The 27265-nt window shown below is 35.0% G+C and overlaps 1 protein-coding gene across 3 annotated transcripts in view; it reads left to right on the forward strand.

Annotated features, from left to right (window-relative positions):
* LOC115333553 (connector enhancer of kinase suppressor of ras 2-like) overlaps positions 1–27265 on the forward strand; it is a 212381-nt gene that overhangs the window by 170308 nt on the left and 14808 nt on the right. For all 3 annotated transcript variants that reach the window (XM_029996622.1, XM_029996623.1, XM_029996624.1), the window contains exons 14-19: positions 1320–1354; positions 11285–11333; positions 14991–15039; positions 16435–16610; positions 18109–18182; positions 25526–25597. In XM_029996622.1, coding sequence (XP_029852482.1) covers positions 1320–1354; positions 11285–11333; positions 14991–15039; positions 16435–16610; positions 18109–18182; positions 25526–25597 — 455 coding nt within the window. The remainder of the gene's footprint in view (positions 1–1319; positions 1355–11284; positions 11334–14990; positions 15040–16434; positions 16611–18108; positions 18183–25525; positions 25598–27265) is intronic.

The following is a 27265-nucleotide window of genomic DNA, read 5'->3' on the forward strand; positions in this document are numbered from 1 at the left end:
GCTGATTCTCCTTTGGATACAAGGAATGCTTTGGATAACGGGAATGCTTAAGAGAAAAGAAGAAAAAGTATTTGTGTAGATCTTCATGCTCCCGCTGCAGGGAAAATGTCTTTCTGATCTTAGGTTAGGTAACTAGTCTTATTACATGTAAGCAGGTGACAAACAAGACTCCTGAGATATTTTAACATTACTCTGGTATCATCAATCCCCTCCAAACTTACTAGTTATTACCAGGGTAACTTGGTCACTTAAGGGGTTTTTGCCTGCTTCAAGTGGCAAATCATCTATTACCTGTAGTAGAAATAGCATGATGAAAGATGATAAATGATCCTGTATATGGATACACCAGGGGGATACGTGAAGGAAGGAGGTGGCAAAATGCGTGCCTGTCCCCTGAACATTTTAAAGTTTTCTTAGAAATGCACGCTGTTAGAATATACCTATGTTATAGCCCATGTGGTTAAACAGACCCAGCAGACTTCCTGTCTTACATGTGCAACAGGCATTTCAGTTTTGTAGCTGTTCTCTGAAGTCACGTGCGATTAAATATCTTACTGTATGCCTAAAGTAGTGATATTAAAACACAAACATTATACTTACAAAAAATAATCTGTTTCCTATTTGGTTATTCAGAAAGCATATACTCAAAGATTTTTCAGGTGCAGATTTCTGCACTTATGAACAAATACACATTAATTTTAAAACATACGCTTTGGTAACTTTAAGATGAGAAACTGTTTAACTGTGGGAAAAGTTCTCCATCATAAAGCTTGGTTTAAAGTGAAAAAAACAGTCTGAAGATTTTATTTTTAATCCTGAATCACTTGCTACTAAAAGACACATTCATTTCCAAACCTCAGAGGAATAACCAGTGTTGTAAATCAAGTTAGGCAAAGCTGTGTAAGAATGGTATTAAGGAAAGTTTTGATGACAGTTCATTCTTCTGAAATTCTGTATTCTATATTGTAATATTTGTCCTTTACGCTTAAACTCCCTTTCAAATACTAACATTTTTGCAAACATTGACATTCTAACAAATTTTTAGCTCCCTTCTTGTTTTAAAGAGCTTTGATCACAATTATACAGCAGCTGAAACTATTTTATAAGTGCAGATGCAAATTGCTTTAAACATGATCTTCGTTGTGAAATAACATTTAGTTAGAAACTGAAATAAATTTTCCATTTCCTTTTCCTTAGTTACAGAATGACTACTGTGGTTTACTTCTGTGACTTCTTTTGCTGCAGATACCACTATGTTGAGTGCACCAAGGAAGTATAGTCTTTAGTCGTGCTTAATACTATTTGTTTTTCTTCTACAGAGAGCAGGGGACACAGTCAGTGGAGATACTGAAAGGTAATTACTTCTGTTATACTGTATTTAAATATATACATAATCTATCTATGAATTATATTCACTTTTTACTTTTAGAAATTTAGTTGCAATATTTGAGGAATAAATTTTCAGGGTTTAGTGATATTAGCATTAATATAATTTAGTAAATGTCCTAACTTGCATTTGGTAACTTCTAATATAAATATAGATTGCAAAGGTTGAAAAAATAATTCAGATGTATGTTTATTAAAGATTACTGGAGGGGTGGGGAATTATACTACTACAAAGTGGTAGATGTTTTCCCCCATCCTTTTTTCTCCTTTCTTTTTTCTCCTTTCTTTTTTCTCCTTTCTTTTTTCTCCTTTCTTTTTTCTCCTTTCTTTTCACTTTTGAAATTTAGTATTTCAGAATCACTCTGAGGATGAAAAGCATAATGCATGTCTAGCATGATTTTTTGAAGTAATGGTTCATTGAAAAAATCTGCCGTCTACATGCTAATTCAGTCTGTACAAAAAATTACTGTTTATATTTGTGGCTTGTATTTGATAAATACTAAGAATGGGGACTTCAGTTTTTCCCTTACATTTGAATGTAATCAACTAATTCTAATGAATAAAATAGTGATTTTGTCTTTCTTTCCTTTGCAGTTTATCTGATGAAGTATGTTCATATTCTAGTTGCATCCAACAAGTCATATTAAAAGAATAAGTTTGAAATAACAGATGCTTGGGTATCATAGTACATCATAATTAAGCTTAATTGGAATCTGTTCATACAGATAATTATTATTTTATACATTTTTTTTCATCCTGTATATGGCCTAGACCTATTTAAGAAGCTAAACCATGCACTGAATATAAAATAATTAATTATATTTAGAGTGCTTTCACCAATCTAAAGGATTTACAATTGATGATTTTCTTCAATGGTATAAATACCACTACATTACAGCTAGAAGTCTGAGGTACAACCTATTAGTTGTTGATCACCAAACACAAGTCACCTCGTGCCTGACTTCTCAGAATTGCCAGCATTTTTACCTTTTCATATGTGTATTAAACATTGTAGTTCATTTCAAAGACAGTTGTAATGGTAAGAATTTACTGATGTTTCCCCAGTTGTAGGGTGCTGTGCATGTTTAAAATGGCATTCAACTAAATTGAGTAGCACTGTTATCACTGATGAAAGTGAGGTAAAGATGGAGTTCAAAAGACTTTTTCTAGGGTAAATTTCTACTTCACCTTATAAAAGACCGTCTTGTCTCTCCATTGCCGCCATTGTAGTAGTCTGTTACCTCATCATCCATTACCTCAGCTAAATGTAGATTCTTATTTTTACAATAAATTAAGTATAGTCCTGCTTAGTATTTCCTTCCCATTCAGAGTCAAAGCAGTATCCATCTTGTATAAGGCAGGGGTTACACGGGGGGAAAAAGTGTGTCATTCTCAGTCTCATTTTAAGTGACAATTGGATTTCACCTTTTGTCCTTACCACTTGTATTGAAGTTTTAAGAACTTACTGTTTTCTGTAAATCTTACGTCTTTACTGCTTTCACTTAGTGTCCCAACTCTTTCATGCCAGGTGCTATTGTCCTGGTTTTCCCTCACGCTTCTTTCACCTTATTTTTTGTCACTCCCTTTTCTCACCCTTCTTCATTCCAGTATGGTTGCTCCCTCCCTCAGGTCCTTCCTACCTGACTTTCTGCAACAGAAAGAAATCGCACGCCCCTGCCAAAAAAAAGTTGTACTTCTCACCCCTTTTTTGTCTTCCTTCTCCACGCTCACAGTTTCTTGCAGCCACAAGGAAGAGTTGCAAAGGAATTTTGTTCTTCATAGAGCAAAGCATGCCTAATTATTCTGGGTGGATTGCACATGCTCGGTTTGGCAGGGACATTACAATCCAGATGGAACATCCTTGGTGGACAGGACACAAGTCTCTACTGGACATCTGCCAAGAGATATTTTCCAGGGACATATGACTTGATGAAATTTTGGCAAACTTTCATAGCAAAAGGCTATTCTTTTATATTCTAGCAAAGGCTGTTCTTTTATAATCTAGCAAAAGGCTATTTTATATTCTTTTATAGAATGACTCTCCCTTTCCTAATCCTTCTCCTGCACATTTTAAATTTCAGGTCCAAAACATGACCATATTATATCTTTTCAATATGTTGAAAAATATTTTAAAAGAGTCAGAGTTATATCTTCTTGCTCCTAATAACCTTCTTTTAAGTGGCTTAAACAGCTTAAACCAAAATAAAAATATTTCAGATATTTAACCCAGTTGCCTATCGAGTTTCTGTGGTATGATTGCATCCTTTGTTTAAAAAAAGAAAAAAAGCCCCAAACCAGAAGAAGGATGTTTCTTGCACGTAGTAGAATGTACTGCAGGGAACATATACTGAAAACACTAGCAACTATGTGAGAAATACAAGACTACAGAATGTTACTATGAATATCTAGCTTTTTAAACTCATCAAATGAGTAGAATGTAAAGCAACTCTAGCAGGTTTTTTTTTAGCCTTGAGCAGAATAAAAGCTAGGTATCTCTGCATTACAACTCTGGTTTCTTCCAAACTCTTTTGGCACATCTACATCACATATTTGGCCCAGCACGATGCACAGGGCTGGACTCTTCACCATCCATGCAGAGCACCCATACCCCTCATTATAAGATACTGTCCATACACACATTAAACTCTGCCCCTATCTGACAGATAATACAGAAAAACCTGAGCTCTACTTTTAAAGCAGTCTTGTGGCTAGAAAAGTAGGGCAGCTACAGACAAGTTGTGACTCCATGTCTGAGCAGGTGTCATGATTTAGGAAATTACACTCTGCAATTGGAGGTAGAATCACTGATTGTGTGAGTGTTCTGAGGTTTTGGGAAGGCAAGCTAAATTAAATGCTACCTGAAGAAGCAGCCAACTTGTTTTCCTTTTTACCGGAAGCACTGTACCCTGTTTGTTGTTTCACAGATGAAAAAGGGATAATGAGTATCTAACAGGTAGTCGCTGCTGCAGCTTTTTTGCAGACAAATGTCTGACTATATGTTAGCAGGATTCACTGTGTTCTTTGATCTTCATTTTACTTCAGGATAATTTTTTTTCTAGTAATAGGAAACCTTGACATCTGTGGATTCTAGACATGCGTGCGTAACATAACCATGACATTATTACAGAGACCATGAGTTTGAAGATCTTACTCTGCTTAGCTGACCACACAGCTCTGCAAGGGAAAGAGAAGTCAGAAAAGAATTGTATCATCCATACATTGCACAACTGCTAGCTGAATAAACAGTTTTCATGAGTATTTGCACTTAGTTACCATGTGAAAATGCTGCTCAGGTTCTTTTTCATGACATGTTTTGTCTTTGTAAATATTAATGCTTAAGAATTGTTTTAATCGTGTCCACAGTGGCATGCTTTGGAAATTATTTTTTTTTAGTTGTGGTTAATGCTGGAGAGGTAAGAAGAGATAAATATTTTGAAAATAACTTTTAGTCTTGACATTGCTTTGTCAATCTTGCATGTACAGATACACCTGTATTACAGTGACTGCAAAACAGTACAGATGCATCTGAGCGAGCTGGCTGTTACTTGAAGTATCAAGTAATAGCCTATAGCATAGTTCTGAGCCAGTAGCTGAACCAGCATGGAACTGAGAAAGGATTTCAAATCTCACTACAAAATACTCAATAATTAATTTACAGTGAGAATTTACTAGTTGTGACAGGAATACATTATATAAGCTATGGAGGTTCTAATAACCTAAATATAAATCATTAATCCAGGCAAGGTGGTTAAAAATGCATTCCCATGACCGCATAGATAAATCCAAATTGCTACATATGTGTTCATATGTTCCAGCCATAAGGAAATTTCCCATTGTACCTACAATGCTTTCCTGCACCAATGTATTTTCTAATGTGCTGATTTTTTTTTTCTCAAGTTAATTATGGTGGCCTTGACCCTGAGCTGCAACCAGAGTGCACTTGAAGTAATTCAGATTGTGAGACATAAAGGTTGAAGAGAGCTTTGAATGCCCGTTGCATCTAGAAATTTACATCTTCCAAGTATTTGCTAAGTAAAAAAGAGCAGGATGATAGATGCCATTTTCTAGTTGTTCATAGCTGCTGTGGATCAGTAGAGTTGTTACTCAGGCTCTCTGTGTTTGGAATCGCCATATGCTTCTAAGTATCCAGGTGGCAGCAGGGACTAAGTATATTTTCAAGTGCAGGCTTCACTGTTGTCCATAATGTTTAACCAACAGCTTTGAAATTCTCTCTTGATCATCTGTGCTGTGTACTTGAGCTCCTACATTTATGTAACCTTATGAAATGGGCCATCCTGCAAAGGACTAGGAAGAAAAGCTCTCAAAATAGCCTGTTTATGGACTGTGCATCAACTTAGTCATTCCACATAGGTCCCCAATCAGAATGCTCAGAGCATTTTGTACCATGACAGAACATGAAATACACTACCCAGTAATTTATACCCAGTTATCTCTGTTCCAGGAGTAAATTCTGGCAAATAGTCTTCTTTTTTTACCTACTGGAAACTCTCATAGATTAAAAAATTATTGCAAATTTGAATAGTCAGACGATAAGCTTGGATTGCTCTGGTCAAATAATAAAATACAAATCAAAGAAATGATTAGTGTCTAAAATTGTTTAATCAATGGTAAATATATATTAGCAGTTTGTTGTAACTAGAATCATTTTATATTACTTCTAGTTGTTAATCCTATCCATTACTGCCAGAGTAGGAGCTTAAAAAAAGTCAACAATATAGGTTATAACTATTACAGGTACCAACGATGAGGTGAAAGGTAAGTAACACACAAAGTAATTATTCTTGTTTCTAGACTTGATTCATGCATTGGGATTTATTGTTTGTATCCTGTCACCTGTGGAGAAGCCAAAATGATAGCAATCTAATAAGATACATCAGTTTGTTCTGATACGGTTATAACTTTCATTTAGTGATAGATTTAATGACCCTGAAGGTAACAGAGAATTGGAATGTTATAATTAAGAGCACTGATAATGTGTAAGAGCTCTTTTATTTTGCCTTCTTTCTGATCATTGCTTATGGGATCAAAGGATGCTTAATTTGTATGCAGCTGGTTTAAATCAGTCCTCATTTTCAGTAGATATTCTATAAATTTTACAAGCTAAAACGCCATTCCTTACTAGAGTTTATGGGACAATTAAAGATGTGTTGTTATCTTTCTATGGCAGAAAATGAAAACATGTACCTCAAAAGGAAAAGAGGAATGAGTATCAACATGGGGGTGGTTGCACTTGCTTAGTGATATTTGCTTTATGAAGAAATAGCAAGTCACTTCTGTTCACTATAAAAGGAATTTTTGTATGAACAGCAAGTGCAGGATACTCAGAGTTCTCGTGATGCTCTTAAATGGAAATAACCGCTCTGATAGCAAAACTGCAGAGATGCATGGAGCTATGTTGTTGATTTCACATATTCAGTATTTGGTAGGTGACAATTCTCAGCATTCGTTAGAAATATTTTAGCAGGTATGTCTTTACATTCTGATTCTTACAGCTTTTATCAAATACATTAAACTGGAATATAGTACTTCTGCTGCCCTCCATACTTCTAGGTTTTTCCATTCTAATTCATTTTCTAGAGCTTCTTTATTGCTATTTTCTAATCATACAACACTGTTCCTCATTTTAAATCCTGATTACAAATATTATTAAATCCTGATTACAAATCTTATCACTAGACTTGCACTTCATTTGTATGTCCTTTAAGATGCGAGTTGGAAGTTACCACACTTACTCGAGTCCTTTAAAATCTCAGTGTTTTGCTTCCACCTAGGTCAAAGTCATTTCCATCTTTTTTTAGCTCATTCTTGTTAACCTTTCTACTTTAGCTCTATGTTCAGCATCATCATTCTGACTGAATACTGAGTCAATATGCATCTAGTACTGAGACTAGAGTTAGACTGTATTTAACCTTGATCTGTGCTTGCTTCTTAGTACCTGTATTTCTCTAATTCTTCTCTTTTTATATTCGCCTCCGTTTGCTTACAACATATAATTTAGTCAAAGTTCTGAAGAATGGATAAGGAGGGAGGCAACCTTTTTATCCATAGAAATTCCAATATATGATATACATAGCTAAGCAGAGCATATCAGAACTCACAATAGACATTGCTAAAGTCCTTTACATTTCTGTCAAATAGGAATACCTCAAAAATCCATTTGAGTAAAATTGTATGATAGAATAAGTATTTTAGAATGAGCTTTATTACAAAATTAAATTTCATTTAAAGTATTGCAGTTATTTGCTTAGTATTTTGCCTTTCTTTATGTCATAATATGCAATGAATGTTTCTGCAAACGTCCTGAAATAATTGTTTGTTATTGTTTTTTTAAATTGTTATAAGTTACTCCTAAGTGATTGGTCCTCCTTTTTCTGGGTTCTGCAGTTTGTTTCAAAAACAGTATTATACATGAACAAGAAAACAAGCGTTTAGTAGATGATCAACTGTTTTAATTGATTTGAGAAATATTGGTCCAGGCCATTATAACCGTATCACTGCACGTGCCTCTCCCACCCCGCCCCCCTCACCTCATTCTTTTCCCTTTCACTTCTGTAACAACTGTTTTCCTAAAAAGAAAGGTGAGGAATAACTCAACCAAGTATGATACAGATTATTTCAACCAGAAGAGACAACATGCTAAGGTTCCTCTGTGTCTAAATTAATTGGTTCTGTCACTTTCACACAGATAATTTACTTGTCTAAAGAGAAGAAAAGATCAGTATTTCTTCTTCTGTCATCTGTAGATCTGAATATCTGAGGAATAATTAGATTCGGGGAGGAGTATTTGATAGACATAAAATCTTTAAAAAACAAACCCACCAAACAAACAAACAATAAAACTTCTGCAGACTGTTGAAAACTGTTCCTAAATAAAAAAATTAAGCTAATTGTACATTAGAACACCTATTCCTGACTTTTCATAAGATGCCAACTTTTGAAGAGCTTTCAAAAGCTTGATTGCAGACTGCTTCTATAACTTTACAACACTTTTGCTGGTAAGAGTCTGATTAGTGTGAGGAGACGCATTATTGTGTTTGCATGGAAGCAAATAAAACTTGACTAAGGACTTTTTGAATAAAAACACAGATGTATTATTCATATTGTATATTGGCTGAGAGGAAGAATGGAAGCATTGAAACTGACACTTTCCAGATGGGTCAAAGCCTCGATTAAAGAAACAGACAAGAAATGAGGGGGGAAATGCCCAGCAGGATTGAAGTGCATTTATGGCATTCTCATGGGCAGACAGAAATGGAGCATTAATGACAAAATCTGCCTTGCAGCGGTTTGGGCGTCTGTCCATTCCTTTACCAAATGCTGTAAGCTGAACTTTTTTTGTTTTTCAGTTGTTTCTTTCAATCCTTGTGATCTACAGAAAGCTCAGAACTTCGAAGTCTTGCCTATTAACTTTTATGATTTTAATTTTAATGTTATGCATCCCATCTTTTCACTGCAGTCTGGAAATTTCCTTTGACTCAGGACTGATAGATGCTTTTAACTGACAATGCAGTAGTTGTTTCTCCTCGTAAATTTGATTTCTCACAGCAGTGGAAATCATCAAATGAGAAAATGCCACTTCCTGTCTTGCTGACTTAAGACATATTATTATGACCAACAGAATTTGGGAATATGTTAAAAATGTCCGCTATCCTTTTATTCCTCTTTAATTTTTCCCCTGAATTCCTTTCCCATTCTTGCACTCCTTTTCTATTTCTAAGACGTATGCAAGAATATTCACAATTTTAAGGTTTTCCCACTTCTCTTTTTTCTTACTTTTGGAAACCTGAGGGAAAATTGAGTGTCTAAGAATTTCTGTGCTAGATCAGACAAAGTTGACCCTGATTCAGTGTCCTGTTTCCATCAAGGGCTAATACTGCTTGTAATTGTATAAGGAAAGGCCTCTGGTGATGGTTCCCTGCTTTGTTCTCTAGCCTTTAGAGAACTCCAGGAGAAAGCTCAGATACACCATAGATAGTATTTTTGCATTTTAAAGTCTGTGTAAATTTTTGGTATCCATGGCATCCTCTAGCAAAACGTTATGGAACTCTTTGCTGCAGGATACTGTGAATACCAAAAATTTTAATTGTGTTTTAATGAATGAAGGTTCAAACCAAAAGCAGCTAACTGCTAATTGTATATAACTTATATAGCCCCTTTATTGAAGAAGACATTGAATATTTATTCTCTCTTTCCTCTCTTCAGAACACTCTTGAGTTCATAAACCTCCACAGCATTGCCCTCAGTTGCCTTGAGAGAGGGTTAGATGAGTTTCTTTTCAGTTTCCCTCTGTCCTCTTTGATGCTAAGGAATCACAACTGTACGCTATTAAAAATTTTGGAGGACCACTACTATGCCTGTGCCTACCTAACAGCCTCCACTATTTTCGTGTTTCAAAAGGATTTAGGAATACAACTGCTACTAACTATGTAGAGACAAATTATTTTATGCATAGTATTTATATGAGAAAGGTATGCAGAAAATGTCCCCTTAATAAGCGAAAAATTTATGAACAGGCCTACTGAACAGGGACCGTCTCAGGCTTTTTCCTTTCTAACCTAAAAAGTTTTGCAGTAATTGTGTCAGGACACTAATCACACATCTTCAGAAAAGTGAAACTTTGCCTGGACCTTCTCCAGGGATTTAGAACTTAAAGCAGCTCTCTGCAATAGCCTTTCTGAGAACTAACCAGTATACCAGTTCCTCTAGTGCAGGGATATTGATGTTAAAAAGCATAATGAATAAACATTAGCCACAGTTGGAGCATACATCACAGTTACTTTGGGAAAGTTTACTTGGTGTTCATTTTGTTGCTAAGAGTTTCCATTCTTTACATCAGGATTGCCAAGAAGTTACTGTTAGGATATCAGTACCGCAAAAAAATTACAGTTTTTCTGATGATCTGACGTTTCTAGTTAAATGCTAAATAGCTGTGGTCTTCATGATTTTCCTGGTTTTAAGTGCTTCCAGAATATGAAAGAGGAGGTGGTGGGGAAAGAACAGAACAAAAGAAGATATTAGACTTTCTCTGTACCTGGCAAACATATCTGACAGTCATGTCAAATTTGGCCTGATAGTTACACACTTATTAATGTCTGCGTGTTTATACACGTGCTTACATATTGCTAAAGTTAAGATACCCATAAAGTAATTCAAAGGAAGACACAGACTAAGCAATTTGGGTTATCCTTGATTTGATTCTGTAATGACATGAGAAAGAACCAACTTTGCAAAATATGGAACATGTATGAATCTTTCCTAAAGGTCAGAATATCAGTTCAAATACATATCTGTAAGCTGTTACATTTTAAAATGCAAATTACTCTTAAAACAAAATTGCTAAATTATTTATTTGTATTTCGACCTTTTTTCTGTTTAAAAATACTACTGCTTTCCCATTTTACTCTGGACACTAGGAATCCACTATATCTGCGTTAAATGTTGATGCTGAAAGTAATGCAGAAATAAGAGTTAGCCCTGCAACAAAGAACCGATGATTTATATGTTCTAAGACTGTGGTCACTAGGAGGGAGGAATTGTGTTGGTTGCTTTTGAATATTCGCTGATCAGCGTTGAGTATTTTTAGGCCAGTGATTGAATCAGAACCAGATATTCTCAGATGATTTATGTGTTCTTAAGTCAGAATATTAAGAATGGGTTTGTGTTTCTTAATAACATTAGCACTGTTCATTGAAAACAATGGTTAAATTTCCAAAGGGCCTCCTGTTTTCAGTGCTGTATTTTAAATAACTTTGATACATGATTACTTCCATAAGCATACATTTGGAAATGCATAGATTGTGAGTGTATATGCACTACTTATTCAGCTTTATTTTTTTTTTCTGCAGTTTTTTGATATCTATCTTCCTCTCTGTCCTAGATATGCAAGTTCTGCCATTGACCATCAAGGAAGCACATCCATGAGGAAGGTAATGATTTATAAATGGACTTTAAAAAAACAAAAAATTCCCAACAGTTCAATTAATTGTCATATTTTTAAAAGATACTTAAGGTATCACAAACCTTGAAATTTGTCTATATTATGAAACATCTGAAAATAAAAAGCCAGGAATAATTTCCATTTTCAGAAAATTGGCTGCTCCAACCACAGCAGGTCAATGTGTATGCTGTACTTTTGGTTAAGTTTAGTAGGAACCTTAGTATGTATTCTAAAGTATGTACTAGTTTTAGGAGAAGAATCATAGAAAATGTCTAGGTTGGAATGGACCTCTGGAGGGAAGGTTGCCCTGAAGGTAAAGAAAATCTTTACGACTCTTAAAATATTTAAATGTATGAATCCTATGATAGGGAGATATGGGATTAAGATTTTCAAAGATTTTTGTGGCACCAATTTTGAAGGTCTTAGGTGGAAAAGATCTAGACATTGTTATATTATTTACTATTTTGGAAATATTTCATGCAAAGGACAAACAACAGAACCTTCATTTATAGAATGCCTGTTTCTTCATTCTGACTTAGCACTTTTTACACTAAGTAGGTGCTAAATAACTTTTGAAAGTTGCCAGGTGTCATTCTGCCTCCAAAATATTTACAAAGTGAGGCTAAAGACCAGTGACAACAGCAGAAGATGTATGACTAAATTTTCTGCAGTTTGTGAAAACCTGCAGTTGTGTATACTGGTACGCAGCCCCTATCTGCCAATCCCTACCTTGCCTGCTGCCAGCACTGGAAAACACTTCGACCTGTGGCTGTTCCCTGGGATCCTGGTACTGCAAATAATCTAATACACATAATCTGAGGAAATCAGAACTATGTGCCCTATGATTTGGGTACTTTGCTAGTGAAGGCACTGATGGCTGTATTTGGAATTTGTTTATGTTTTTCCTTAAAAACTCCTAAGGTTCAAAATAGTAGAGGTACATGCAACCAGTTTTGCATTAATAGGCTTGGTTCCCTTCCTCCTGACAGGTAACTGAATCTCTAGTCTCCAGGGCATTTTTTAAACATAGCCTAACTTCATTTGGTGATTCTATGACAGCACTCCTACTACTACACTCTGATTATGTTGAGGTCTCATTAACTTAGCTTCATGTAGCACGGATTCAATTCTATCTTTTTTTTTTTTTTTTTTTTTTTCCATGGTGTGCTTCTTTTTGGGTAGGAGTGGGAGGGCGTGCATTTTGTCTAACATTCTACTTTGTGTTGTGGTTTTGAGATGAGACTTTAAATGCTGACAGCCACGGTATGTTCTCACATCATCTGTCTGTTTCCCATAGCAACTCTGAGTCATTTTGAAGTTGCAAGTTCTGACTGTTTTCTTACAGTGTTTACCACAAAGTTAATTATATAGTAGTTTCTTTATCTCTCAGAATATGAAGCTTGAATTTTGTAAGTTAGCCGCGCTAATTAAGTACTGATTCCCAAGGTATTGCAAACCTTTCACTTTCTCTAGTTTTCTTGCTTTGAATACATTGTATGTGTGCATAAACAAAACACAGTAAGACTAATTAAGTTATGTTTTTAGAAGAGCTAATATTTTCAGCTCTCCTTGATTTGTTGTGCTTGTATTTTCATTATTTTTAAAACTTTTATATTAAATGAGGCATACCTGTTTCTGATGAGTATCCTAATGTGTATATCCTCCAGTTGTTCCCTTTTTCCTGCAGTTCTTTAAATTCCATCACACGTGAAAACTGTAATTTAGTTATAGGGTTTTATTCCATCACTCTATTTTTTTAGCCTAAATTGTGGACAAATTTGGTGATCTCTTTTTCAGAAACAGATACCTGCTCTGTCCTAATGCATTTTTATGCGGAAAGAGGAACATTGAACAGATTGTTTCAATCACAGTCACCACAGTTGGCACGAGACGACTGACCAATACTGCTGCTGTGGCTTGCAGTACATCAATAAAAAACCCCAATGTTGCTGTGCATCTTTAATACTTTCTCACAGACTTACTTTTGGTTTTTCATTTTCTGACTTTTTTGCTACGTTTCCTATAGCACAGGAGCAAGCATAAATCTTTGTCTTCTCTAGTGCTCAAAACAAAGAGATACATTTGCAGCTATCAAGTTAAATGGAAAATATGTACTGTCTTACGGTGATACAATGCACATACACTTACAGAACTTGTCACCTGTCAGAATTACAATATTTTTGTGAAGCATTCATATACTGCAACTGACTGGGAGAGCAGTCTGAGATAAACAGAACACAGAAAGCTGGTGTTGGAGTCAGTGCTCTCAGGAGTCAAGAATTGCTGATTTCTGCAGGTCCCTAGAAAATGTTCATGCTATTCAACGCTGTACACTGGCTAAATTGCAGAAGGGTTACAAATAGGTCTGTGCATGTGCAAAACTCCTCTCCCCTCCTCCACTTTTATTTAAAATAAAACTTTGCCTCTCACATAGTTGGAGTCCTGTTTTCAGCTGTTGCTTTTCTATAGTGCTTAAGCTGTAATCCCTCATTATCTTAAATATTAATTTAAATAATTTTTTATTTTAATTATAAACCTCAGTTATCTTAAATTTTAATATTGTGACATTTAAACACTTATTTAATGTTGTACCACAGTTGTTGATAAGGACTTTTGAGGCATGTGTTTGCTTTTTGACCGCATGCTGAGGAGCTGCCCTAGGTAGGGTAAGCAGTCAGATGATCTCTGGGAAAAGGTAATTATCTGTAGTCATACCACCAGGTAAGGTAGCATGGAGATATCCCCATCAGTGACTGAGGCGCCCTTCTTCTAGGCCCTCTACTGAGCTGACTGTTATCTGTCACAAAGGAAAAATCAAAAAAATTAAAAAGATGGCCCTTTCTATGCTACCCTGTGCCTGGATCTGCTGGTTCATCATGCTGTGAATGTCTGCTGGTTTTTCTACTGGTAATGGCAGCATCAGTTACCAATCAGGCAGCTACTTCGTCATGTTGACCTGTAATTTTTCACTTACCGTTTACATGTTTGAGGTAAATCCTTACCATCTTTTGAGTAGTATCCCTGTTTTTAAAAGGTCTAAATAATGAGATGCTTTTAGGTTTTTCTTAAGAATCTGTAATGATTTTATAATGTGGCCACAAAATAAAGAATTTATTTTTTTTCTCCGCAGTTATTCTGTCAACCTACCAACCTAACAAACTTAATTGTTTCCTATGGTTGGCAACAATTAAAGAATGTGACTTCAACATGTAATTGAACATGTGACTTTATACATTAACTGTATAATATTTGTGATGGATATTTCCTTCTGAATGAATATTTGTATAAGTATCATCTCATGTATACTTACAACAAACTTCAAGTATCATTCATTTTATTAGGTCATTCATATGAGTTTATAGCCTTCATTTTCAAACTACTGCATAACCATTCATGCAAAGAATCCTTAATGATTTGATTGCTATTGTAATTAATAACTGAAAAGAAAAACGGGATTTTAATTTGCAGATTTAGGACTGTGTTGTTTTCTTTATGATGTTCATAACAGTAGGAAGAGAAAAATGACAAATATGAGATCCTATGATAACTGATCCTAAGATAACCATGGAGATGGTAGTGAATGCCAGCTGTTTCATGTTACTACTATTACCTGCATTGGTTTTTCATAATTTTTTTTTCCTTACAGTCATTCCATTACGCTTCCCTCAGGGTAAAAAGCAGAAAATGGTCAAAAGGTAAGTTACTTGAGTTAACATTTTGAAACTACAAAATGAGACTTCTTCTCTGATAATAAGTAATCTGGATCAAATGCCAAAGTTCAACTTAATTCAAATATTTCTGAATTTGTTAGTAAACACCAAAGTAAAATACCAAATTAAAATATCACATAAATGTGTTATAAGGTATAATATGGCTAGACTCAGTGGTAAAATTTCCTCTGACTTACTTAAGTAGAAGAAAGGTAATACCTGTATATTTTGCCATTTCCTTCTGCTCTCTTTCTTTATCTATTCATGGCCTATTTGAGACTGTTAAAACAATGAACTTATGAAAAATAGTTACAGCATAATAAATTCTGAAAGTATATGGCCAGCGAGCTCTTTTTAGTCTGTTTCTTGGTTTAGTCTCCTTTCTATGAAAATTTTCCTTTTATTGTACTATACATTTTTAATACTTATAAACCTGACCAGGACACAGCACAGTATCTTATTCTAAAAAGAGCAAAAGGTTAAGAACTTGGTTGTGGAATGTTGCAGAGCAAAGGATGGTGTTTTGATGTTACCCAAATTTCTTCACTGTTTCACAGCTGTAGGACAAATATAATTCTTGTAGCAATATAAACTTGTTTTTTCACAGAAAATTGTCTAATATTTTAAGGAAATTTGCTACAGAGTCTTTTTCAGGAAAAATTATACCATAATTAAGAAAAAAATTGTTCTTATTGATATTTACAAGGCATACTAAAATTTTAAGCCTTTCGATTAAGATGTATTGAAAAAACAACAACAACAAAACCTTTCCCTGGTGCTGTGCCTTTAAACAGGATGCAATAATGTTAAAATATTGTAGTGCAGTTAAATTCAGGATAGAAGAAATGTAAGCATGTGCATTTTTATGGAAGTGGATGATCTTTCTTTTTTATTGACTATAAATATTGACTATAAAAATTGAGTTAAAAAATTCCCAGAGTTTGACAGGCCTTCTATTGCTAAAAGTAGTAACAGAAGGTATGCGGAATAGGTAGTGTTTACATCTGTAGACAGATTATGTCATACTCTGAGTTTCAGATTGAGGGCTAAGTGAATACGGTTTTCCTTTGGAATGATGATGCCCATCTTAATCAGATGAAAATGCAGCCCTAAGAGCAATGAACCCTCTACAGATTAAATAAACCACTACCTAAACCAGGCCCTTTTTATTTTGTATTCATGCTGAAACCAGAATTTCAGAGCATTGTTGAATTTGGAAACTGTTCATTCAATCTCCTCTCCCTGAAACTAGAGAGGATTTGGCTTGAAGGATTTCAGATCGAATCATCGTTAAAAATTAGTAGTGTGTTTATATTGAGAAGAATAGTTCTTTCATTCTTTCATTCAGTGAGATGTCTCACATTATTGTTGCATTCCCAGGGAGCTCTCTAACAAGTGGGAGCAGAAGACGAATTTCCTGCAAAGACTTGGGGCATGGAGATTGTGAAGGCTGGTTATGGAAGAAGAAGGATGCCAAAGGTTATTTCACACAGAAATGGAAAAAGTACTGGTTTATTCTGAAGGATTCATCTTTATACTGGTACACAAACCAGAATGTAAGTATACTCTATGTTTGGAGAAAGCCAAAATTAAACCTTAAGCTTTATAATTCTTCTGAATGAAGTCTATTTTTACTACATGGTAGGATATGTTAGTGAACTGCCACTTTAATTGCCAGGTCTGGGTTGCTCTAGCTGGAAATATTTCAATTGAAATTATTTTTTAAAGTCTCCAAAGTCCACGTCCAAGCTTAATAAAATAGCAGATGTTCATGGCACTCTTAAAGAAATGCATACGTCAGTAGTTAATACTTTTCCACAGATACTATTTATTTGGACTAACACAGTGTTCACATGCAGCTCTCCTTAGTTTCAGTTGTATGTGGGGACGTATATAGTGTAACCATTCATGTTAGTTAAGCATTATGTGAAGCAGATGTGAAAATCTGAATTTGTAGATGTCTTTATCTGAAAGTTATTCTTATATAGATGTTCCTTTTGCTTTTTGCTGAATTAGTCTGGAGTTTGCAGTTTCTCGTGTGTAAAACGCTGTTCTTGGCGAAATGTTATTGAAAACTACTGGGCCTACGCTTGTGCAATCTGCATATATGTAGGAAAAAATAATGGAGGGGAGAAGCCAAAAATCGTTAGACTGCTATTCTTCCATTTGTATGCATTGAGCCTCAGTGCCTGATCTAAACTGTCTGTGTACAGCCTGCTTTGATTGCTGAGATTTTAGAACATATTTTCCATTTTCTTCAAGAGGACAGTTTCACTAGCATAATTATCCTCAGTTTTATTATTTTCTTGTCAGCTCAAAACAGTATGGTTTCAGGCTGTGGATGATAAAGGCCTTCAGATTTTGTGTTGTACATTTTGTTTGTCTGACATTGTTACATGCAAGGTGGTAGTCATTATGTGTCCCACTGATTTTCAGTCTGTTGTTTACAGCCAAGCCATAATTCATAGTACACTTGCTAATACTTTTCAAAAATCTGACTGGTATTAATATGTCTCCTTGCTTTTCCTGGTAAATTACTTCAAAAGAAGCAAAAAGTAACAAGAGATACTTTCCAGTTATTATTTTTCCATTTAATCACTGGTGAGCTCGCTATAGGAACCTTCTCAATTATTATGAGCAGGGCAGATGATCTGCACAATTGTGACTTTAAAAGGAGGCATCGACAAAACAGTTTTAAAATGTAGACTATATGCTGAAGAAACTGACAATTCTTCTCTGTAGTTGTTGGTCTTGAATGCTATTTTAGGTGCTGTATTTGGTGCTGAAAGGTTTTCTGTAATCTTCAGCAAAGGGCAATTAGGATGACTGCAGCTCCTTTAAGAAACTGTCAGTTTAGTTACTTCATAAAAGTTAATGACATTGTATGATGAAGTAAATACATTTTTTTAAGTAAAAACATTATGGGGAACATATGTTCAGTATTTCAATTGATTGGATAGTTGTTCTTAGTTTAAGACCCAAATGGCTACTGCTCACTTCTCTCTTCTTTAACTCTGTTGTTCTTCACCATCACTTTCTCTTCTCTTTTGATAGGATGAAAAAGCAGAAGGATTCATTAGTTTACCTGAGTTCAGAATAGATAGAGCAACTGAATGCAGAAGAAAACAGTAAGTAATGTGTCAGTTATGTTTATAAATTCAGGGATCACTCTTGGAAGTATATTATATATAGTACTGAAAATTTGCAAAGTCCAGAGAAGGAAGTTACACAGAAAACCTCAAAATCTGTAAATAATACATAATATATCCCCTTAAGCTTTAGTGTTTCTCTTTATTATAAAAGATAGAACTTAATGTACATTCCATAAACTGTCTTACAAAGAATTGGATAACTCTTTGGTCAGCTTTCCAGATAGACCAGTTACAACTTCAGTTAAATAAGTAAAGCAAAAAATCATGAATATGTTAGCCAAGAGATGAAACTTTCTTAGGTTCAGCTTGGTCATCTTGATAAGAATCAAGTGTGCAAGAAACAATTACCATAGGAAATACTATCAACAAGGGATGGTGAATATAATCTCCATTTTCTCCTTTATGGAGGAAGCTTACTTACCCAATATTGTGTTATTCTCAACTGCTAAAATATTTAGGTTCCGTATGCAAAATGAACATTGCATTATTGCTTATGTGCATATTGCTACTACTGCATTATGCTCCCAGTAAAAAGCATATGCTAAGCTTTGCCACCCTTAAGGCATATTTAGTAACAGACACTCACTGGAAATTGTTTGCAAGGAGTGTTGGGATTGAAAGTCATAGCTGTCAAACAGCAGGTTTAACAGAACAATTCTAATGCTTTGAGACTAGCACTTTGCCGGTATCTCCTGAATTATTTGCATGTGGCTTCTGTATGCTGCATCTAGATTTTTAAAACTTGCTGCTACATAGAATAGCATTAAAGATACTCTCTTACTAAAGCTTTCCTAGTTATAACTAAGCATCCTGAATTTTTGTCGTGCTTTTCCTGTGACTAAATGTAGTTTTGGTCTGAGGAATACAAGTCCTACAACTATGAGCACGTGTACAATAAAAATACAGAAGATGTGAATTACAATAGAGACTACTCATCAGAAAATCAAACCTCTTCAATTGCTTGTTCTTGTCTGGAGGTATTATTACTGTCTGTCTGAGAATTAGAAGACAGTGCATTTATACTTCTATTACTCCTCTCAGCTGAGGATATCACTATAGAAATTAAACATGAACAGAGCACTATAAATTCCTCTGAGGAATGAGTAGATATTAATAATGATATTGAACAAAAATACAGGAAAAATAATACCCTTTTGTTAGAATATAAAACACTTAACAAATTTCAGTGAATTAACCAAGATCAAACAGAAGGTCATTGTGCACAGCTAGAAATAGCTTCCAGAGCTTTGCTCTGAGCATTAGAACACATTTCCTCAGAACACTTCTTAGAGAACAATTTCTGTAGGGTATACGCACAGGAAAAAGTCCGATTAACTAAAACTTTGCACACTACTGAAAACTGAGTACCTTCAGGCTTTGAATCCTTTCAAAAAGAGGTAGGTCCAGAGGTAAAAGTCTAATGAAGATGTTAATAGTATTCCCTTTGTTCGCTGAGCTGAATTTCCCTTCGGTTTCTTCCTTCATGCACTATCATTTATATATTTCCCCCATCATAAAAACTACACCTTACATTTGCCACTATTTTACTTGCTCCTCTGAAAACTGCAGAGAAAGTAAGTCCAGCGTTACTCTCATTTACATTTCGGTATATCCAGCATATGTGAATGGAGGGCCCTGCTTGTGTTACAGCCAGCTTGAATCCACAGCCTCTATAAGTGCACTTCTAAAGCCCTTACCTATCCTCTTCCACGTTGTCTTACTGGGACGGGACTGAGCGTGATTGCCATTGCCTGATTCCACTGAAAAGCTAATGGTTCTGGTGAGCCCAGGGACAGCTTCCTGTGGTTTGATTCTTCTGCGTTCCTTTTACAAATAAAATTAAGGTGATGGTAACCCATTTTGACCCAGCATATTCTGGAAACATTCTAACTCACACTTCATTATTCTCTCTGCTAGGCTAGAGGGAAACTTCAGTTAGGATTTTCTTGCCTCCTTTTCAGAGAGCTAGTTAAAGACAGATTTTACAGGATCATTTCTCGCTTCTTTCCACTTTAGGATATCTTTTTCATTTAATAGTGGGGGTTTAGTGGGTGCTGGAATGTAACCTAAAATTCATTGCAAGCTTGAAATCTGAAAATATAAATCTGGCTGTGTTCTTACTCACTCTTCTGTATGATTGAGTCTATTTTAACATTAATGCAAAAGCCAGTAAAGCAGTTACCTTGACAGTTGATAAGGACAGGGGAAAGAAACCTAGTTCTTTCCTTTTTTTTTTTTTTTTTTTTTAATTTTTGGTAGGTTAATTTGTTTTTAAATTAAAATTGCCTGAAAAATACGCTTAGTATTTTAGTGCAAAAGAGATCCAGCTAAAATCACACTGTTAGTTTTCTTTCAGCTCTCTCAAAAGCAAAACTAAGAACATTTTGGGACTCGGCTTGGATTTTGCCTCAAATTTCTGTTATTTTCAGAGCCATCAATGTGAAATGTTCAAACCTTATTGAACAAAAGAATTTGAAGTCTTACTAGAATAATGAATAGATTTGTCTTTTCCACCGTTCTGTCAGATGGAGAATGCTGTTTTATAGAATGACTGTTACTGATGTCCATAGTATACATTGAATGAAATAGCCTTAAGAAAGCTTTCACAAGAGTATATAGTAATTGAATGCATTATTCTGGTTTGATGATTTGCCTCACTAATGCATTTAATGAAGGTACCCTGATTATTATACAAATCATGGCATTATCTCAGAGTGGTTTAGCTCTCCAGGCTATATTTGGATGTAGAATGACCTTGTCCCTGCGAGAGGAGGTTTCTTGCGTTGACACTGAAAAACTTTCCACTGCTTTTAGGCAACACCTGCATCTTCATGATTAAAAATGATCATACTGCATTAGAAATCTTAGTTATTTAAGTTTTTGTGTGATGTGGCATGACATGAATATTGTGTTATTTTCAAAGATACTGATAATTATAATGTCCCATGATGAAGTTGATCCACAAGACTAAAGATTAATGGAACTACATATATAATTAATCATTGTTAACTATTGCTTTGCCTGAACTTTCAAAAATCTCCACCTAGTGAAAATTTTCATTGCGTAATTAATGCAAATTTAGGTCTTAAATTTATGAGAGCATATGCCATACTGTTGGCACTTTGTATTGAAACTGTGCAATCACAATTCTTTATAAATGTCATTGATATAGTATAGGTAGACATGAAGTTATACCTTAAAGGTTGCTACACTTTCAGTAATTTTTATTACTTCTGAAATGAACTTGACAGTCTTGGTAGACAGCAACCCAGACTTGAGCCACCAGCAGGCCCCACAGGAAAGAAGGCTAACAGCCTCCTGGGCTGTGTTAACTGGAGTGCAGCCAATAGGTGAAGGAAGTGATTATTCCCTTATACTTGGTACTCATTACACCACATCTAGATTACTTGCATCCAGTTTGGGGCCCTCCAAAACAAGCCAAAGGTGAAAATATACTTATTGCTCTTCTGCATTACTCATATTTCTCTATACATCGAGAATTATTTCCCTGGAGACTTTTCTGCAGTTCCTAATGCTAGTGTATCTAAATGCTTACCTAATATTAATCTTTGTGACATTTCTGAGAGATGAAGATGGATTTGTTGTCACATTTTGCAGCCTACAAACAGAACTGCAAAACATTTAAATCAAAAGTTTCCGTAGAATTGAGATCTCCATTTCATAACAATAAAGACATGTTTTCTTCAGAGTATGTAAATATGTAACAGTACAATATATTATTGCAGCTGTAAGTGCTCACCATTTCAGTAAATTATCAGAATATCAGGCAAAAAGATATTAAGGAACATTCATGTAGTAAGCAGTTATTAAGCCTGTTTGCTGTGACTTAGCGCATGAGAACCCCTTTGCATAAGCAGGAAGACCTACAGCATTTAACTGGCATACCCTTGAAAAAATTCTTGCTCTTTCTGTGTTTTATGACACATTCACAAATTCCATAACAACTGAGACAGGAGTCCTACAGAAAGTAGCCTTACGTGTTGCATAATCCTGTTTCACCTCTCTAGCAAGTCCACTCTCTGGACCTGAATTGAGGTGGGGTTCCTGTGAGAACGTAATACTCAAATACATAATCATAGGTTGTATCACATTACAAGAGCATAGTGGAGCCAAATTTAAGTTCTGTTTATTGTGCTAACTCTGACATATTCTAATTTTTAAAAGGTTGACTTTGAAACCCCAATATTGGCTTTTAATGCTTTTATGTATGTAAATTTCCTGTCTAGGAAAATAATCCTATTTATAAGCAGAAACTCCATCATGTGATATTCTAACAGGATTAATCGAGGATTAGAATCTTTAGATCCACCACATAATCCTCTCCAATTCAAGCAAATACTTAAATCTCAGAACTGGAAAACGGTTAGGCAAATGGAACACTAGAAAGTGGAGATGTTGCACAGAGTTCAGACCAACTGAAAACAGTGTGCTGACATCGCAGCAAAAAATACATCCATGAAACTAGTGTATCATGCTTAAAGAGTATAACAGTGCAGTACTATTTGTTTAGTAATGTCTTTATGTTTTGAGTATTAAAAATTTTCTGGTTTTCAATTACTGTGTAACAATGTATAATATAACACTTGAATATATGTGTGTGTATAAAGACATATACAGGACTATTTCACATTTCTTACAGACAGCTATCTGTTTTGCTAGAGCAGTTGGAGTTGCTGGTACTCAGCAGGCATAAGGGGAGTAAAAAGTTCTGCATTAAGGAGACTAAGAATGATAAGAATATTTGACACCAAAATCATATTATACTATTCGGGTAAAAGAAATAATAAACTTGATCAGAGTATACTTAAAACTATATTTATATAATGATCAAAATCTCTTGCATTAAAATCTTACCGTTCAGTAGATATAATTAACAAGCGTATGCCATCTAGTGGACATCAGCGAAGTTTCCTCCCTATTCGGGATTTCCCATGTACTCACTATATTCTTTTGCAAAATACAAGTAGCTAGGGAGATGAGAACCTGCAGTTGACATTAACAATGTCCAGATGCCAAAACAATACTTAAATATCTCAAGTCTTCTGTTATGGAATTAAGATGGTTTATGATGACCCTCTGTGCAAAGGTAAACTTACCCTTAATATACTTCTAATCTCATGAAAAAAGAGACTGCACATAAATACAACTCTGCTGTTATCTCATTCTTCTGTAGAATGAGGAAAGCCCATTACTGTATGCATTTGTATTAATTATATATATATAAGAAAATCAGTATGCCCAAGTGAAGCTTCCTCAGGTTTCATTTTTGTCTCTGAAAACTGCAATAAATCACAGTAATTAATAAGACACTTATTTGCATTTAAGCTATTAATAGCGGAAACATTGCATCACAGGTTCTTCATAATGCCATGTGTAATGATTCCTAATTTAATTCTTACATCTAGTAATTACCATATAAATGTCAGTATTTTAGCATAAATGTTACAAATGATAATGTGGCGTCTTTTTAACATTTGCCAACTAATCAAAATAATAGTCTGTAATGCTCTGAGTTTGTGGTTTCCTTGAGAGCAATACTCCTTTTAATTATATTCACACAAAAATTTTGTTAAAAATATGATTATTGTTTTTAGCAGTTTTCAAATAACTGCTCAACTGAGGGAGAGCTTAGGGATTATACTATATAAAAGCATTAATAAAAAGCATTTTTATGTGAACTATAATCACCCATGCTTTCAGATGTTGAGCTTGACTATTATCTCATGCATGTAGTCTGAATAGACTACAATGCAACGTAGTCATGTCTGTATATAGCCAGCCTAAAGTGAGAATCAGACCTTGTCTCCTGAAATCAGCCAGAATTGAATTACACTGGCCAAGTGGCTGGTGAGGGAATTGACATTTGAGGAAGGAGAAGGAATATTAGCAACACACAGAGCAGTGGCAGTCTTACAACTACCGTTTGTCATGCTGCTATCCAGTACCTCAGGTCAGCGTAGAAAAGAATATAGTATACTGTACTACTAATATTGTACTAGTTACACAAGTAAAACAGTACAGACTTTTAAAATTAAAACTGTTGTGATACACTTTTGGAACTATTCCGGTGATTTCTAATTTAACTTGCACTTTTCAGAGAACTTCAGTCTATAAATTAAACTTTGCATAAATTTAAAATCACCACGGGGTGGTGGGGGAAACCCCAATCAGCTAAGACTTCTTGAATCAAAAGGTATCTCTGAGAACAGACTGTGCAATAAAAAAAAATAGTGAGATACATAGAATTGACCACATATTATGATGTAACAATAAACATAAGGTTTAAATTTAAATATTGGCAACTCTGTTATTTGCTAGGTGGAAGATGAAGAAGCAATAACTAACTATTGATGACTTGTGTTGATTGCACGAAAAACACAGCAAAGATTAGTAGATTAAGATGAAAAGTACTTGGGATATGGTTGGTTTTAGAGTAACTTGACAAAGCAATTGCTGGAATTAGAAGTGACTATTTAAAGAGTTAAGACTATCTGAGGAACTGCTTTATTATTATCTATTTCCATACAAAGCAAATGTGCCATTTATATTCCCTAGAACTTTCCATATTGCTTCTATTAAACTCAAATTGAATGAAGATTATAACTAGCGATTAAAAATATATTGTACCAAATTTAGGAAACATTCCTTTATTTAAGTTTATTCTAGAGATCTTACAGTCTTATGACTAAGAGAATTTGAGCGTGCTGTATTTTAAATGTCATCTCCAGTTGAATGCAGTTACTGGCTGGTTATTCATCTTTATATTCCTCCTCTTCCTCATTTATTAACATCAAACAAAATTTGGATAATTTCATGTATATCTTCAGAATCAAAGTTACAATAAAGATATGAGACAGTTACATAAGTTGGCAGCCCTCTATATTTCTTTGAGTAGGACACAAAACACAGTCATCTAAATATATGAGAAGAGGTGGAGGGATCAAACTCTTATTCCTTTAGTTGATCTTTGGAAATAAAACTACAATGTACTTAAATATACTCAACAAGATTTTCCAATTCATCCAAGAATTTTTTAGATGTACAACATTAGTAGTTATTGAAAAGAATGATATTTCTAAGTCATTCAAGGGCTTTTGAAATTTTTACAAAGTACTGGTTTGGCTCGCAAATGTAGATTTGATGAGATCCGTATGGATTCCATCCATTCCACAGGAAGATTCAAATGCCTATGAAACCTGTAACATGCTAAAGAATCATAGAGCAGGTCAGTCTTCTGTATTTGTAGACAAACTGTTTGAAAGAAAAGGTATTTTTTATTCTTTGTGTTTATTTTATAGTGCCTTCAAAGCATGCCACCCCAAAATAAAGAGCTTCTACTTTGCAACAGACTGCCTTGAAGAAATGAATAGGTAAGTTATGTTTCCTCTTTATCGTGTTATATTCTTTATCGTGGTACTGCAGTAATTGAAAATAATATTTCATCTCACGTAGAAATATACTCTATGAGCATGATGTAATGCTGATTGATAGTGTTATCAGTACTTAGTCCACTTAGTCCTCCATTAATTTTAGTACATACAGTACATTATGTGGCTTGCTTTGCTGAAATTTTCTGTCACAATTCTGCAAAGGTGTGACAGGAAAGTTAGTTGTGTTGGTCTCATCTACGTTCATTAGAATTTTTGTTTGTTAATGGGCATAAAGTTTATCACGCTTCAAATTTTTTGTTAATCAAGGCTAGAAATATTAATGTGGGATTAATGTTTCTGGTATATAAAAACAATGCAGCCACACCAAAGCTCGTACTTAAGAGTATACCCACATGATGGGAGAAGATATTTTAAAGTTAGCTGTAGTGACAATCCACAGTAATGTGACATGACCTAAAATGAGAGAAAAGCAATTTGAAGCAATTCTTTTAACAGGAATGGGATTGAACTAATGAGATGCATTTCTTTTCATGCCAGAATTTGAGGGAAAACAAACAAACAAAAAACCAACAAAAAAACCCCACCACAAACACACCACAAAACCCTGCTCTCCCCTGTCCACCCCCAAGAAAAAAACCCCAACAAGAAAAAAAACCCCAGTAGTAACTAATTTTATTCATCGCACTGCTGTCCCAACAAGGAACAGAGGCTAGCAAAGTTCAATTGTTGGCATTGCTGTGTTTTTAAATGTCCTTGGATGTGCTGGGAGGGCATTCAGAACTTGACTGGACAAGGCCCTGAACAACCTGATCCCACATTAAAGTGGCCCTGCTGTGGGTGGGGTGTGGGAACCGATGACCTCCTGAGATGTCTTCTAACCTAAATTACACTGTGCTTCTATTTTGTGATTCAGTGGTGGAGGCAGAGGTTAGATAAAGGTGGGATGGTACCTTTGATCCTCAAAGGCAGAGTCAAGTGTTCCACCTCCTCCTGTTACTTCAGTAATTTGTTTATTCCCAGCTGAGGTAAAAAGCAAGGACACATGGGACAATGTCACCATACTTTGAAGCCTTAAATCTTTCCTGGTGTAGACTGCTGAAAATTTGATATTTAGTTAGCTCTTTCTGTTCACAGACTTAGAAAGACATGACTACCTCAGGATACAGCTGGACTTTTTCTTTGGAATACTAATGTCTAAAAATTATTTTTAAATTGAACATTTATATGCTGTGGCTTACATGACCCTTCAAGACATACTGTATTGATGTGTAAGACTGGCTGTATTAAAACAGTTCAGGCTAGTTCATCATCTACTGATGATGAGGATGAGGTTCAGTTCTCAGGAGTACCTCGCTGTAGCTAGCTGTCATTTTTAAGATATAAATTTGCTAAAAAATATTTTTTCCAATCTTAATAATGTTCCATTGTTCAGCTGTGGAATGTGGCTGAGATTTGTTCACCGAAGTGAGCATCTTCTGCTATTTTTAACTATGCATGGTCTGTCCCTTGACTTTAGCTATTTTGATAGCCATGATTTGTTGAAGTGCCATTGATCATATCTTTCTATTATACCATAAAATGTTCTGACTTGGGAAGTCTTGACATACATTCAATAAACGGCTCTTATAATATTCATTGATTTCTCTA

Source organism: Aquila chrysaetos, chromosome 21 (genome assembly GCF_900496995.4).
Source record: "Aquila chrysaetos chrysaetos chromosome 21, bAquChr1.4, whole genome shotgun sequence".
Classification (NCBI taxonomy): domain Eukaryota; kingdom Metazoa; phylum Chordata; class Aves; order Accipitriformes; family Accipitridae; genus Aquila; species Aquila chrysaetos.